Consider the following 17,505-nt stretch of genomic DNA (forward strand, 5'->3'; position numbering starts at 1 on the left):
TCCCTCCCTCAGCTAGGTTTCTGTAATGGCGATAATATCCCAGTCTAACGTAGCTGTCCATGCCCAGAGTTCATCCACCTTACCCATCAGACCTCTCACGTCGAAATAAATGTAGTTAAATACAATAGGCTTTCCTCGCTCCCTGCTGTGGTTCTGCCCATTTTGTCTATTCAACTTGCTCTCACCAACTTCTGTATCACTTTCCAGCCTCTCATTTGCCTCCCTCCTGCTAAGGGTCCCATCCCCAGCCAACTATTTTGATTAAAAAAAACTTGGATTAGCCTGGTGTGGCTCAACATCCCCTTTTTATCTGATTTGTGGCTCCGTAAACCACCTTCAGGGTAGGGAGACGGTTGCCAAATGCTAAAGTGAGCTACAGAACTCCAAGACATTCTACTGTTGAGCTAGAGACAAGAGTTCAAAAACTATCACGAGATCAATGATTCAACCAAAACAAAAATCCCACCCGATTCCAAAAAGTCAGAGCACAAAGGAAACAATTTGGCCCATTGCACCTGTACCTGCTCTTTGAAAAAGTATCCAAATTAGTCATACTGCCCAGTGCTTTTCTTGCAAAAAAAAGCTTTTCTTCCCACCCCCTTCACAAGTATGCACTAATCTCCCTCAGAGTTACCATTACGTTTACTCCTGCCATCCTTTTAGACTATGCATTCTACACAACTGGCAGTGCAAGACCCTTTTGCTTCTTTACCCAAAATTTTTTCCAAGTCTGCATTCTCTGGTTACTGAGCCTTTGATCACTGAAACAATTTACTCCCACAAGTTACTTTCCACTCCCTGAAAACCTCATTTGTCCAAGAATCTCAACCCCAAGAACTCTTGTCCAAGAATATTAATCCCCAAAGTTCTCTAGTCTTTCCACACAACTTCAGGACCTCTCAGGGCATTTTGCAGTCAAAGAAACATGCTACAAGATAGGAAACAGAACAACCAATTTGCATGGAGCAAAGTCCTGTTTGCTACACTAAAATAACAAACAATCAGAAAGTCTATCTTTAGTACTGTTGGCTGACTGAAGTTCTTGGCCAACGCTCTAGGGAAAAAGCTTCTTGCTCTTTGAAAGAGTGCCAATGACATCTCAATATCTCATCCAAAAGATGAACAATGCAAGTACATGTACATAGCTAGAAGAACTTTAAACAATGTGCAATTTTAGTAACTAAAAATAGATAATTTACAGAATAAAGACAAAGACTTGATATCATTTATTCCAGAGACCAACCACAATGCAGTCTGAAGAATAAGGCAAAAATCTTTCCAAAGATCAAAAGTTACTTCAATCTAAAAGTGGCGATGAACATTAACTCCTTAATGTATCACTGCCAAAATCCAGTTTGCATAACGCATCTCCTGCTCAAGACTCGATTCAAGTTTCCCATGTTCTCTCCCTCTGCTAATTCAGAGCAAATAATGATGATGTCACCATCTCAAAATAAAGCGTTCAGATTCTCCACTCACATCTTCCTAAATCACAGTCAACAATTCACTTGAGCCAAGGTAAAAGTGATAATCAGAACAACAATTACAGACTCTTAATCCACCAATTTCCAATTCAAAACTCTCCAAATACTAGTTCAAAACAAGTGTCATGAGCCAGGCCATTGTCTCGAGCAATGTTTTGATCACCACTCGTAATCTTATCTGCCTTGACTCAGTCTATTTCAATTCTTTTCTCCTCCCCTTCCAGCCAAACACCTTGGGACATTAATTCAACCTGTTATTGTCAACATTGTTGTTTATGCAAGTGGAGAGTGCCTGTTGACATGCTAGCTATAAAGGAGGCAGACATGAAGTGTCATGCTCCAAAATCAGCACACGGATAATATTGAAATAAGCTTGCAAAAGGCAAAGCCACACTGGGAAATGGGAAGGCTCAGTCACCTCTTCTGAATCATGGGCTCAGGTCATACTCTAGGTGTAGACGGAAAGAACTCACACCAAGTCCAGGGTTTACCTTCAGAACAAACTTTATTACAAGCAGACATCAACAGGGGAGTCACTCACTCATTCTGGAACAAATGCTCCCCAGTCCAAAGTTTCCATTATACTTGTACTATTTTGTGCCTACTATTCCCCCCCCCACCATCTCTACCCCACATGCACTGTGTATACATAGAGAGAGGCAAGCCTTTTGCAGTGCCAAGCTTTAGCACGTGTGCTACATGAGCCATCTACAGTTACATCTTTACCTTCCATGTATAATGGCAAGCTTCCATCCTAGAGTTTATGGGATGTTATTAGGCTGGTAACCAGGCACGAGTTTGCTATAGTTCATGGTTTGGATCAGTTTAAATCAGTTCCAAACTTTTTCTTCCTGGTACCAACCCCAGAGTCCCTCTCTGCCACAAGATCATCTCCCAGTTCTCTACTGCAGTGCTACAAAACTATTTCACTGTTCCCTATTACACAAAGCATTACATTCCACACCCCCCCCCCCAAAGAGTCTACAGAAGTTCCCAATGCCATTAAATGGCCCAGCAGTACCACTTTTAACACAAGTTAAATCATCTTCCCACTTGGGCAAATGCAAGATAATCCCACTACTTTCTGAAAGGGAAGGTGAATTCTCTCCAGTGTCCCAGAGAATATCTACCCCTCAACCAAGATTCCAGAACCAGCCATAATCTCATTGGATGGCAAAGGAGATGAAGAGCAGACTGACCCATTTCCATTCTTATAATGGGACATTGATGTGCACATTTTTCTTCCTCAACTTCTTACATTGCCGTGGACAAAGTCACTAATCACTACATCAAAAAAAATTTATTATCACTGACATATGGACATGAAATCTGGATAGGGCAGTTAAATGTTTAACCAAAAAGGACCATGTTCACAGTCAAACTTGAACAGATAGATGGCAGGGAAATCTCAAATGGAAAGCACCAAACCATTACCCTGGAAGTACTTCAATACACCTCCTCCTCAGCGGAGGAAACACCTTTCTGCTTTGTCGAGTTAACTTCTAATTTAGAAACAAGACTTTCTTGGGCTGGTATTTTAACTCCAGGAAAATTTAAGCAAGGATTATAGTACAAGTCTGAAATATGCAGTAGATAGGGAAAACAGTTTAAAAAAAGTCGGTCGCTTCCCAATTACCTGCATTGCAGTGTTGATTATTAAAAAAGAAAAAAGACAGGTTACAAAATAAAAAAAAAAATAGGAATTCCAACTTCCATAGGGATCACAACACAAAGCAGTTCGAATATTGAAAGTACCTTCCATTAAAAAGCAAAAATTTCCACTCCCCCCAACCAGTACAGATTCTAATTGCTAGCTTATATCCTTTTAAAGGATCACATACCAGCAAGGTTCTTCCAAATCATTAATAATATTACTTCTTGACACTGCATAGGAGTTCACCCCAGTGCTGCTATTGCCAAGAAATCAACAATTCTTTCCCCACCAGTCATCCCCTACCCCACAGCCATACAGTGGCAGAGCCATCAATGAGCAAGCAAACAAAACTTAAGTCATATTTCCAGCACACAATCATACAAATGCTTCATGGAAACTTTCAAAAACAAAATGAATGAGTTCACCTTCCCATTTGACCTCGGGAACAAGTTTTCTCCCAGCACACTTTCATCCTTTTTAGAAAGCAGCCAAATGCCTTCAAAACAGATTGCAATTAATGATTTGAAAAAAGTGCCCCAACAGTGGAGAACAGCCAGAATTACTGTTAACAAGCTCTTCCAACTGGAGCTTAGTGGGTAGCAGTCCCACCCAAATCAAAAACAGCACAAAAAATCTAGGTTACTATTAAGGGATTTTTTTTTATTATTATTATATGAAGAAATGCCCCAATCTGTATTGGCATCAATTATTGCCACATGTACCAAGATAGTGAAAAGCATTGCAAACAATCCAGACAGATAATGCCATACATAGTTACATTGAGTGGTAAAAAGGAAAACAGAATATAGTGTTACAGTTACAGAGAAAGTACAGACCAGGCAGACAAAGTGCAAGGGCAACAAGGTAGATTGGGAGATCAGGATCTGTTCTATCAGAAGTACGCAAATTAATCCTTGGCAGTGTTTTTAAAGAGGAGCAAGGGAGTTTACAATTGAAGGATGGTTGTGCCTTGATCTGCATTGCCCATTCCCACATTGTAGGGGTTTGTGTCCACATTGACTCCTGAATTTACTACACTCTCTCCTCTGGTCAGGAGCTGAAAACAAATTAGTAAGTTGGTTTATTATTGTCACATGCACAGAGGTACAGTGAAAAACTTTGCCATCCAAACAGATCATTTCATTACAATGGTGCACTGAGGTAGTAGAAGGGAAAACAGTAACAGAATGCAGCATAAAGCATCACAGTTACAGAGAAAGTGCATTAGGAGGATGAGAGGTAACTTGATAGAGGTGTATAAGATAAGAGGCATAGATCAAGTGGACAGTCAGAGACTTTTTCCCACAAACACAAAAGGACATAATTTTAAGGTGACTGGAGGAAGATACAAGGCAGATGTCAGGGGTAAGTTCTTTTTAAAAAAAAAAGTGGTGGGTGCATGGAATGCACTGCCTGCAAAGGTTGTGGGGCAGATACATTAGGGACATTTAAGAGACTTTTAGATAGCTACATGAATGATAGAAAAATGGAGGGCTATGTGGGAGGGAAGGGTTAGATAGATCTTAGATCAGGATGAAATGTCAGCACAACATTGTGGGCCGAAGGTCCTGTACTGTGCTGTAGTGTCCTATGTTCTAGGTAGACAATAAGGTGCAAGGCCACGACAAGGTAGATTGTGAGGTCAAGAATCCATCTCATCATACTAGGGTCCCATTCAATGGTCTTACTACAGCGAGATAGAACCTATCCTTGACCCTGGTGGTACGTGCTTTCAGGCTTTTGTACCTTCTGCCTTATGGGAGAGGGGAAGAAGAGAGAATGTCTGGGGTGGGTGGGGTCTTTGATTATGTTGGCCGCTTTACTGAGGCAGCGAGAAGTGTAGACAGAGTCCATGGAGGGGAGGCTTTTTGTGGACAGCCATGCAAGGTAAAAAAAAACAGAAGGTCATGAGGTAGGAGTAGAATTTGCTAAACACAGATAGTACTCTGCAGGTCTTTGAATCAATTCACTCAATAAATAGATGAAACAATTACTGATCGGGGAAAGAGGATGGCAATTTATTCAAGATAGAGGGATCTGAAGAGCATGGATGAGGACCACCAATTTCCAACAGTGGAGGTCAATAAGCTAGGTAGATATCTGGTAGAAGAATGGATGAGAGGAGTTCCAAGAGACTGGAGATAATCCTGGCCTCACTCTCTGAAGGAGTGGTGGAGCCAGAAGCACTCATTTGTTTTCAGTATTCCCATTAACCATCATTTACAAATCTCAAAGCTAAGGACAGGGAAGGGGAAAACAAGCTCCACTTCAGCCGACATAGCCCACCACAAGTTTGTACGAGTTACAAGCAGAAATCAGACTTGCAAAGCAACAGAAGTTAGGGCCCCAACAACAATTAATGGACCGGTATTGAATGCTTGCATACATGTGGGGAAATTAAATGCAACATTAAAAAGCACAGTACACATGAAAACAAAAACAAGAAACACTTAATGTACAGAAGCAGCTAAAATTGCCAGAGACTGCTTAGAACACATGCAGCTGATGTAGGCAGTGGTCAAAGCCTGAACTACACACCAGAATAGGAGGAGACAAGTTCATTTCAATTGTGGTCAGGTTGCCATGCTCAGACCACACTTGTCACCAGACAATTCCTGTCAGGTGACAAACCATACCAAGATACCTGGGAGGTGTGTAAACAGACCAAAATTGTAACTAGCCCACAAAAGGCAATTTCAGGACAGAGAAGTGGCAGGTTTTAGAGCAGCAATGACAAACCAAAATGCTCAGCAGGTCAGGCAGCAACTGTGGAGAAAGAAGCGTAACCAACATTTCAATTCAATATCCAGCTGTTTTGATTTTATGCCAGGGAGCATCTTAAAAACAAGAGAGAGAGGTAGAAACAAAATAAAAGGGGTTGCATGTGCAACACAGAAAGAATGCCCAAGTTTGGGGTCTAGACAACCTGAAAAGTGTTCAGTCTAGCTGCTGAAACAGGTATCAACTTTCCAAAGGCAGTCACAGCCATATTGTCAAGGCCAATCGTTGATGTCTAGAAATTGTTAGGGATTTTCCAACGGAGAGGAGATACAGCAGGGTTGTTTATAGGTTGTCATTGAGATTGAGCACAGAACTAGGCCCTTCAGCCCACCAGGTCTGTGTCAACCATCAGATATCCATTTTTACACTAATCTTCCCCAACCAATTTTATTGTTCCCACATTCCCATCAACTACCCCCAAATTCTACCACTCACCTATACCCTTGGGGCAAGTTATAGTGGCCAATTAATCTATCACAAGTCCTTGGAAAGTGAGAGGAAACCCATACAGTCACAGGGAGAATGTGCAAACTCCACACAGACAGCACCGGAGGTCAGGAGCCGTGAAGCAGCAGCTCTATGAGCTACGCCACACTTCAAAAGATCTTACCAAAAAGGTAATTCAAGAATGGGAGAGGTATACCCAGAGAACTACTCCAAACCAAGTGGCAAGAGGAGACAACAAGAGACTGCAGATGCTGGAATCCAGAGCAAAAAACAAACTGCTGGTGAAACTCAGCAAGTCTGACAGTATCTGTGGAGGCAGAGGGAATAGTCAACACTTCAGGTTGAGGGTAAAACAGAGGGAAAAAAGGGGGCAGCTGGCAAATCAAGAATCCAAACTGCTTCTAACAAAAGGTGACACAAGAGACCGCAGATACTAGAGTCTGGAGCAACATTCCAGATGCAGGGTTTTGACCTAAAACATCAATAATTCCTTCCCCCAAACCCCCCCCCCCCCCCCCCCCCACACACAGATGCTGCTCAACCCACTGAGTTCCTCCAGCAGATTGCTTGCTGCTTCTAACAGCCTCTCCAATAATAATTCAGTCCTTGTGTCGCTCACTGAAAAAACATCCTTGATGGCATGGGAGGCCTTTCTATCCATAGAGCTACATCACCAGAGATCAATTGTCTCCCTACTTCTGGAAGGACTTGATAGATTTTTAAATATTAAAGAGGAATCAAGAGGTGTGGTTAGAGCAAGAAAGTAGCACCAAGGTAAAAGATCAACCATGATCTTGTTGAATGGTGGAACAAGTGGGACCCACTCCTAGTTCTTACAGTATCATGTGCAGCCAAGCCCATGGTCAATGCCTCTCTACCTTGGCAAAAGGAGAAGACAAAATAATACTGGACATCTCAACAGCGCAGGAACCAGAGAAACAAAAAGGACCACAGATGCTGGAATCTAGATGAAAAACACGATGCTGGAGGAACTCAGCAGGCCAGACAGCATCTGTGGAGAAAAGCAGGCAGTCAATGTTTCAGGTCAGGACCGTTCTTCAGTCCTGGCCTGCTGAGTTCCTCCAGCATAGTGTTTTACACAGCGTAGGAACCATTGTTCCAGTGGCCACATGACTTTGGCACCTCTGGGCTTTATTGCCAGAGCAAAGCAGCAGACAAAACACAACCCTCATATCAAGTCTTTGTAAAGTTGGCTACAGCCAAGACAGTCTCTTAAGGGCTGACATCAGAGACTAATTGTTCTATTGAGAGAGACATAGGAAAGAATGCTGAAGTAGTATGTGGGCAAGATTTGAAGTGGGGGGGACTATGGGGGTGAGAGAAGAGGCAGCAACAACAACCAGACCATCACTGGAGATAACCTCAAGCCAGAAGGGGAGGGTGCAGAGAAGTGGGAATTCTTCAGGCTCAATGTAAAGGAGTAGTCGAGTATTCTGCTCTCACTCAACACATTGCAGCAAGTTACAGAAGAGCTCTGTCAATCCAGCATGCTTGGAACTTTGGTGTTGCTAGACTAGTAGATTTTCCAGAGTATTGGATGTTATTCCTGCCCCAACATAATTCAAACTCATTTTCATGATTTTACAATGTAGTAAAGGTAGTTCTGCTATAAAAACACATTTCCATATCGCAAATTGGTTATAATGTAATCGATGGATTAGGCAACACTTATTTGCATTACGGAGGCCACACTAGTTATAGCAAAATCACAACAGGGAAAACTTGTTTAAACCTGTGCTTTGAAAGCACATTCTGCTCCAACACGAGGTTTCCTAGGAATGTAACTATTGCATTATAGCAGAATTACCCATATAATAAATTTTTCAATGAACCCCATGAGTTCAAGAACAAGAAATGAGACCTGGTGAGTTTGAGTGTGGGAATGGGGTGCAAGAAGCAGGACCCAGTCAACCAGATGCCAAACCACTAGGATTTCTGAATAATGGAAAAGTTCTACTGTATTGCTAAATGTTAATTTTATGTAGAGCAAGGAGAATTAGGGCAGAACCTGGGATTGATTTTTTTTAAAATAAAAAAAAAGCACCCTGCAATCCAATTCTTGCAGCAAACACTCAAGTGTAGCAAAGTTTGACCAGCAATAGGTACGCTCAGTTTTCATATGAATCACAACACCCAACATAAATACACATTGGCTGGTTTCACAGGGCAGAACTGAGAGAAGCTAAAATTCAACCATCTGCTCTCCAAGTTCAATCCAAGATACAGATTTGACGAGCAATGGAAAATAAAAGCTGAGAATTAAGAGGCCCCCATTCATTTCAAATGATGTATAAACAAACATTAAGAGGAGAGAGATAAAAAAAACATTGCAGCTTTGATGCAAAAACAGCAATATAACTGGGATTTCAAGGTGGCAAACCTGCTTCAGCTGCCAACACTCTCAGATGAGCTTTACTCCAGAAACAAGAGCAAAGTCCTTGTCTGAGGACAGAAGGCCAAGGAGGCACTACATTGCTGGAAGGTGTTGTCGTTTGGCTGAGACATTAAACTGAGCCTCCATCTGCTCTCTCAGTCTGATAAAAGGATCCCTTGGCACCAGTTTGCACCTGTGACCCAGCCAATAATCACCAAACTCCATCCCAAATCTGTTCTAACTCCATGTTTGCAGATGATACCACCATAGTGGACCCAATCTCAAGTAATGATGAGTTGGAGTACAGGAAGGAGAGAGAACCTAGTGACATGGTGTCATGAAAAAAACCTTTCCTTCAATGTCAGCAAAACAAAAGAGCTGGTCATTGACTTCAGGAAGGGTTGGGGGGGGGGGGGGCGGCGGCGCGGGCGGTGGTGGGAGGCGCACATGCTCCTGTTTATATCAACAGTGCTGAGGTCAGAGTTGAGAGTTCCAAGTTCCAAGGAGGGAGCATCACCAATTGTCTGTCCTGGTCCAACCACGTAGACACCATGGCCAAGAAAGCTCAGTAGGGCCTCTACTTCCTCAGGAGGCTAAAGAAATTCAGCATGTCCCCTTTGACCCTCACCAATTTTTATCAATGCACCATAGAAAGCATCCTATCTGGATGTATCACGGCTTGGTACGGCAACTGCTCTGCCCAGGACCGCAAAAAACTGCAGCGAGTTGTGGACACAGCCCAGCACATCATGAACACCAGCCTCCCCTCCAGGAAATCTGTCTATACTTCGCTGCCTCTGTGAAGCAGCAGCATAATTAAAGACCCCACCCATCCCAGACATTCTCTCTTCTCCCCCCTTCCCATCAGGCAGAAGATACAAAAGCCTAAAAGCACGTACCAACCAGGCTCAAGAATAGCTTCTACCCCACTGTTATAAGACTATTGAACAGTCCCCTCTTGACCTCACAATCTGCCTCGTTATGGCCTTTCACCTTACAGAAAAAGTGCAGTGCAGACAGACAGTAACTCTAACACTATATTCTGCATTGTTATCCTTTTCCCTTGCACTACCTCAATGCACTGTTGTAATGAAATGATCTGTATGGATAGCATGCAAAACCAAGTTTTTCCATTGTACCTCAGTACATGTGACAGTAATAAACCAATTTATCAAAACAGCTCATCTGGTCATTGGAACCCTGCTAGTTTCTGGGAATTTGCTGTGCACAAATTGGCAGCAGTGGTTCCTACATTACAACAGTGACCTCTTTGCCAAAAGTACTTCCTTGGCTTTAAGAAATCGAGAGGTCACAAAAGTCTTTGTCAGACTCGCATCTAAATAGCAAGCCCACCTCCAACAGGTTCTGAACACAGTATCACTGTTGTCCAGCATAACGCTTACACAGTAAGTGACCTCAGAACTTAGCAAAGTTAGAGTCTATTTAAAAAAAGTCAGAACTCACTGCTCCCTCTCTGCCAAGCTGGCAGGAAAAAGGAAGATTTGAACTCTCCATCTCCAAATTGGCTGCTGTGTCAAGAACATTGTAATAGTGACGACACATGTACTTTATTGGCTGTGACATGAGGAGTTTTGAGAATAGTAATCAAATAATCCATTGGTGATATCAGCTTAGGATCAGATCTTGGCCAGGGATCTCCTGGGAAGGGACAATATGCTCTCAGTTTAATGTGTCAAAATCTGTAATACTGCAGTACTCCTCCAACATACATAACTGAGGCTGACACTTCAGTGTACAGAATGGAGCTTGAATCCACAACCTGATTCAGAGACAAAAGTGCCACCAAGGTTAAAATCTATCACTACCCAAATTTTTAGTCATTCCATACTTTAATCAGAATCTATTTCCCTCAAACATCTAAAAGGACATTCTGATGCTTTGTGCTTCACGAAGAATAAAGTTGCACATAAATAGAAGGGTTTTTCTTTAAAGAAAAAATATTCAGAGTGGATAGGATCTTGTTATCTCTCAATATAAAAACACATAACCCACTAAATGGGAGGAGGACAGGGTAACAGGAAAGCAGAAAAGTATAACAGCCAACATCCTGCCTGGGTAGGCTACAATCCAATGGTTCAAGTTGAATTTTCCAGTTTCAGGTAACCCCCACCCTGTGTGTTCTTTTCTCCCTCCTGCTGATTCATTCAAGTTCTCTCATCTCTTTTTTCTCCCCCAACCACCCCCCCCCACCATTACCCAGTTTCATTCCCCTCCCCACCTGCCCATCATCCCTTGACCATCAAGTTCCACTTATCACTTTACTTATCAGATTCCAGCATCTGCAGCCTCGTGTCCACTAACCTCCCCTTCTACACTCCTCTCACCTGGGCCCATCTGCTCCCCTTTATTTCCCCTCTCCTTAACTGTTTCTACCTATCACCCACCAGCTGCCATCTCCCAACGCCACACCTCCCCCATCATCCCCCTCCTCACCTGGTTCCACCTATTGCCTGCCAGCCCATTTAAGCATCTATCTGGATGCATCATGGCTTGCTACGGCAACTGTTCTGCTCAAGACCGCAAGAAACTGCAGAGAGTTGTGGACACAGCCCAGTGCGTCATGGAAACCAGCCTCCCCTCCTTGGACTCTTGTCTTTACCTCTCGCTGCCTTGGTGAGGCAGCCAGCATTACCAAAGACCCCACCCACCCAGGTCATTCTCTCTTCTCTCCTCTTCCATCAGGTAGAGGATACAGGAGCCTGAGGGCACGTACCACCAGACTTAAGGACAGCTTCTACCGCACTGTGATAAGACTATTGAACGGTTCCCTTATACAATGAGGTGGACTATGACCTCATGATCTACCTTGTTGTGACCTTGCACCTTATTGCACTACACTTTCTCTGTAGCTGAGACACTTTGTACTGTTATTGTTTTTACCTGTACTACATCAATGCACTCTGTCCTAACTCAATGTAACTGCACTGTGCAATGAATTGACCTGCATAAACAGTATGCAAGACAAGTTTTCCACTGTACCTCGGCACAAGTGACAATAATAAACCAATACACTGGCCCTCTTGCCTCTACACTCAGTCCTAATGCAGGTTCTTGACCCAGAATATTGACCATCCCTCTACCTCCGCAAATGGACCCACTGAGTTTCTCCAGCAGTTTGTTATTTGAAGCAGAAAAATTACTAACCCTTGAGCACTGTGGAACCAGGGCAGAGAAGGTGCAAGCCACACTGCCCAATACGCTTATGCTGATTCTCACACGAATTCTATAATTGATTTTCTGCTTTTCATGTCAATCTGCAAATTTTTCAACAGCTCAAAGTTAAAGGAATCCAAGGAAGAAAATTAGGAATACTTTTATGCAACAAGTCAGTTTGGAATGCAGTTTGAAATGGGAAGCAGACTCAAGGGCAACTTTAAAAGAAAAATTCAGTAACTACTCCAAAGCAAGTAGAGAGCATGGGACCAATTTTGAACACTTTTCCCAAGAGGCACCATAGACAGAAGTGGGCCATCTTCTGTGCCACTGTTGAACCTTCCACTGGAAACAATCCTTATCGGCTCTGGACTATTGGTTGTTATCTAATCATCCTGCACTGAACTCAAATGTGCTGCAATCTATTTCACTGCAAGAAAGTTAACCTATCACCAGAATGCAAAAATAACATACACGCAACAATCAGCTGCAAAAATCTATCTTTTCACCCCCAAGTTAGCAGTAGCAGAGTGAATCCAAGTGAAAAATTAAGAAATTGCTCCATTGTTTGTGCCTGGTATATCAATAATGGTCAAGGTAACATGACTACCAGCATTGAATCTCCTAAAAATGTTCTCTTCTATATCCTAAGTCCAAATCCATCCAATCCTCCATGACCACTGAAAAGGCCAATACTTTTGCCCTCATGAATGCAAAAAAAAATCTTACATGGGAAATCACTGCATTTCCTTGGTCTGACTGTATCCCTCAACTAATATCACTGAAACAGGGTGATGTAGTCATTACCCAGGCTTAACTAAAGGTTTAACATACAAGGAGCATTTGATGGCTTTGGGCCTGTACTCAATGGAGTTCAGGGGAATCTCATTGAAACCTACTGAAAAGGCCTGGACAGAGCGGACGTGGAGAGAATGTTTCCATTAGGAGAGTCTAGGATCCAAGGGCACAGCTTCAGAACAAAGGGATGTCCCTTCAGAACTGAGACGAAGAGGAATTTCTTCAGTCAGAGGGTGGTGAAGCCACAGATTCAGAGTTAAGATTTCTTTATTAGTCACATATCCATCAAAACACACAGTGAAATGCATCTTTTGCGTAACGTGTTCTGGGGCAGCTCGCAAGTGTCGCCACGCTTCCGGCGCCAACATAGCATGCCCACAACTTCCTAACCCATATGCCTTTGGAATGTGGGACGAAACCCACGCAGACACAGGGAGAACATACAAACAGACAGCGGCCAGAATTGAACCCGGGTTGCTGGCGCCGTAATAGCGTTACGCTAACCACTACACTACTGTGCTGCTCTACTAAATACTAGATTTTTACAACCAAATCAAAGACCCCACCCACACCGGGCATTCTCTCTTCGCCCCCTCCATCAGGTAGAAGATACAAAATCCTGAAAGCACATACCACTAGGCTCAAGGACAGCTTCTATCCCACTTTGATAAGACCATTGAAGGTCCCCTAGTACAAGAAGATGGACTCTCGACTTCACATCATTATGGCCTTGCACCTTATTATCAGTCTGCACTCTGTAACTGTAACACTTTTCTGCATTCTTTTATTGTTTTACCTTGTATTACCTCAATGCACTGTGTAATGAATTGATCTGTATGGATGGTATGTAAGACAAGTTTTTCACTGTACCTCAGTACAAGTGACAATAAGAAACCAATTTTCAACCATCTTCTTTCTGAGAAAGCAGGAAATAGTAGCACACCAGGCTGTTCAATAAGGTTATTGCTGATCATGACCTTGACATTAACTCCACCTCCCCGCCTGGCCCACGTTTCAGAAAATCTGCCTAGCTTCCGAAAATCTGCCAGTCTTGGATTTCAATGTCCTCAAATGACAAAGCAACCACTGAGCATGGAGAATTCCAAAGTTTCACAACCATGAGAGAAGAGGTTTCTTCAGTGAAGATGCTAAGCTTCTACCCTGAGACAAATGCACCTAGACCAGAATCTCTCGTTTCACACCCAACTGAATGCTGCTCAAACCCAAACCCAACAGACCGTGCTGCAGGTTGCCTGTCTTGCAGTGGTGCCATCACCAACCTTCAGTTCATCCTGTCACGAACCAGCAACAAAAGAACCACACTGAGCATGATTCAGTGTTAAAAACTATTTTATTAATCACTACTTATGATAATACGTAAAATAAAAGTAAAAATGTTAGTATGTTAGAATTCAAAAATGTTAAACCTTGAACGTTAACCCCAAAACTAAACTCTTCGTGTGTGTGTGTGGCAAAGCCCAAAACTCCCAGTTCCGGAATGGTTCTTAAAGTTCACTTCTGCAAGCCATAAGGTGAAACATGAGCAAGGGCTTCTTCAACAACCACCGTTGTCTGAAAATAAGACATAGATGTAGAGAACATAGGGAGAGTAAATACGAAATCCAAATGTTCCACGATGGAACCCCAGCGACACTTCAGTGTTTACTCGGTAGTGACTTCCTCACCCCGAAAAGCATCCGAATCGTGGTCGTCCACACACACAGGTTTCCTTCTACAGGTCAGCAATAAAGTGAACTCCACCGGATTACTTCCAACTTCCATACATGGATTTCAGTGGCAGACACAGTTATTGTTTCTCATCCATCGATAGAGAAAACTAGCAGGCTGGTGTCTCTCTCCCTTCTCTCTCTCTCTCCTTCTTCTAACTTCTTCAACAACGTCATTACGTCCTTTATCTTCTATTGACGTAAGCACGCCCCACACACACACCCTCTATCTTAAAGGGACTTTCACTGAGTCCGTAAATCCTCAGCTTTTTATCCCCCCTCCTCTCTGGAAGTAGCAGGTGGAGACAGAGGTGCTACCACCACAACTCAAAACTAGCTCTAAAAAGCTGCATAGACTCAGGAGTTGTGCACCACAGGAACAGACCCTCCAACCCACCACATCTATGCCGATCTTTTTGCCTTTCTACATTAATCCCATTTGCCTGCATCAGGCCCATAACCTTCTTGAAGGGTCTGAACCAAAAACGTCGACTGTCCATTTCCCTCCACAGATGCTGCCTGACCTGTTGAGTTCCTCCAGCACTGTGCATGTTGCCGCCTTCTATGTCTTGCCTATTTAAATCTCTGTTAGGATGTAGTGATTACATCTGACTCCACCACCTCCAGCAATGAATTCCAGATATCAACCAGTGTGTAAAAAAAAACTTCCCCATTCAATCTCCTTAAACCTATGCCCTCTTGTTATGATCCCTCTACCATGGGAGAAAGATTCTGACTATTTACCCTATCTGTGCTTCTCATAATTTTATACACCTCTATCAGAGGAGAGGAGGTAAGAAAATGCTCTGCTGATACAAACTGTAGCATTGAAGGAACTTGCAGAGAATTTTGGATTCATTCCATGTGTACACTCCACTTACCAAAACCACCACATCCACTCACTCCCACCCCTGCCCACACAACTACTGATGGACCACAACGACCTTGTACCAACCTATCACACACTCACTCTAGCTGGTCTGGAATAAAGCCTACTCCAGCGGCACAGGTCCTATACTTTATCACTTTCAAGGTGGATTGTTGATCCATTATACTATCAGTAAAATAAAACTCCCAAAACTAAATGACTCACCCCAACCCTGCTATTTCTTGGCGCATTGGAGTCCATTCATTCCTTCACAATCCCCCTCACTTCACCTGTCAGTGATCACTTTATTAAGCTATGTTTTTTTAAATGAGTGTTGTTTGATCACAAGCATCCAACGAAATACTTCAAATGTTCTTTGTTGTGGATGAGAGAAAACAACACTTCAAAACCGGCCTCGGAGTCATATACAGCACAGAAACAGGCCCTTCAGCCCAACTGGTCTGTGCCAACCAAGTTACCTAACTCAGCTAGTTCCATTTGCCTGTGTTTGGGCCATATCCCTCTCAACCTTTCCTATCCATGTACCTGTCCAAGTGTCTTTTAAATGTCCTAATTGTATCCACCTCCTACCCATTCCTCTGGCAGCTCGTTCCATATACGAAAAAAAATCACCCCTCAGGTCCCTCTTAAACCTTTCCCCTCCCACTTTAAACATATGTCCTCTGGTTTTACACGCCCCTACCCTGGGGAAAAGACTGAAAAAAAATGAAGATTAAAAGAAAACTGCACGTTATTAAAACAAATGTCCACAAAAACCTAGTTTGACACACAATTTGCTATTTTATGTAGAAGGCAAGGCCGAACAGAACGAGAACTTTTTTTTTGCAACAGTGACACCTTCTCCGTCTCTACTCCACCTGGCCCCGTCAGCATATCCTATACCCTTCTCGCCCACAGGTTTATGCAGCTGCTTCTCCGGGGGCACCTCTATAGACCGTCAGCTCCACGGCGGAACAACCCTCGAGATGAAGAGACTTCTCCTATTTTCCTTGTCGAGGGCTAACACACACTGTCCCAGTACGGACATAGCCCAAAAGAACAAGGCTGTCCTCTCAACTCCATTCCTTAATGTTTACAGGAGCCGCCAGTGAGCCCAGACCACCCGCCCTTCCAACCCCAGACGCCACAGCAAGGTTCCCGCACGGTGAACCACCTCAAACCCCCCGTCACTACTAAACAGCAAGAACCGCCACATGAATAAAAGTGCTTTTAAGATTTCCAGAATGGCTCCGAGTTTGGAGGGAAATGCTTAACAAGCTTACACCATGCAGGAAAGTATTTACAAAAACATTATCTCTTTGCACCTTGTAAACTGGAATAAACTCAGCCGCCGTCCGTGTTTACAGGATTCTCCCGCTGACTTTCATGACCTGACACATTGTATAGACTCACATTGATAAACACCAGTATGAAATTGATCTTTCGCAGTGGAAATAACATCCGCACATTACTTCAATCTCACTTCTTCCCCTCTTCCATTGGTTTTGTTTGACAAAATATGGAATGATTCACCCTACCACAAAGCTGCAGTTGAAAAACCCGCGTGGGATCCATACCGGCGAGGTGTGCGAGCGCTGTGTTCCGCACGGGCGACCCACCTTCAACATCTCATCCCTCTCACCAGGCGCTCTTTAAAAGCAGCTCCCACTGCAACCAAGTCCTGACCGTCAGCAAAGTCCAAGCAACGCCCAAGGGGGTCTAACCTCCGCCTATTACACTACCCCCTCCCCTGACAACAAAATAACAACTTTCAAACTTAATCTGCAAAATGGGCCGGAGGAAATAAAACCCATCTCACAGTAAAACGAAAGTATATAAAACACGTGTCTTCTTCCTCTATACAATTGGAAGTCAAGGACAGGATGTTAAATTGAAGTTTAGAAATCTAAATCCTGCGTCAATCTCAAAGAAGAATTTTATAAATACTAGCAGGCAAGTACAATGCAACTGTCGACCTTATATTAACTATGAAGGGTTAATGCACGTATGATTGTGAAACTTTATTTGGAGGATGGGGACTTGTGTGAACTGAGTGGCAATTGACAGACATTTTAAGGTGGAAATCTGTGCAATAATCCCTGTGATTGACAGAAACCCCCGCGCTGATCTTTGGCGTTACAAACCCCACTTTCCCTGAGCTTTGGATAGTGAGCAAA

The 17,505-nt window shown here is 43.2% G+C and overlaps 1 protein-coding gene across 2 annotated transcripts in view; it reads right to left on the minus strand.

Moving 5' to 3' along the window:
* slc4a11 (solute carrier family 4 member 11) overlaps positions 1–17,283 on the minus strand; it is a 132,589-nt gene extending 115,306 nt beyond the window's left edge. Inside the window, exon 1 of one of the 2 annotated variants that reach the window (XM_052010517.1) lies at positions 16,867–17,283. In XM_052010517.1, coding sequence (XP_051866477.1) covers positions 16,867–16,903 — 37 coding nt within the window. In that variant the 5' untranslated portion in view covers positions 16,904–17,283. The remainder of the gene's footprint in view (positions 1–16,866) is intronic. The other variant, XM_052010518.1, reaches the window with a different exon arrangement.
* Positions 17,284–17,505: the final 222 nt, after the last annotated feature.

This window comes from Pristis pectinata, chromosome 2 (assembly GCF_009764475.1).
Source record: "Pristis pectinata isolate sPriPec2 chromosome 2, sPriPec2.1.pri, whole genome shotgun sequence".
Classification (NCBI taxonomy): domain Eukaryota; kingdom Metazoa; phylum Chordata; class Chondrichthyes; order Rhinopristiformes; family Pristidae; genus Pristis; species Pristis pectinata.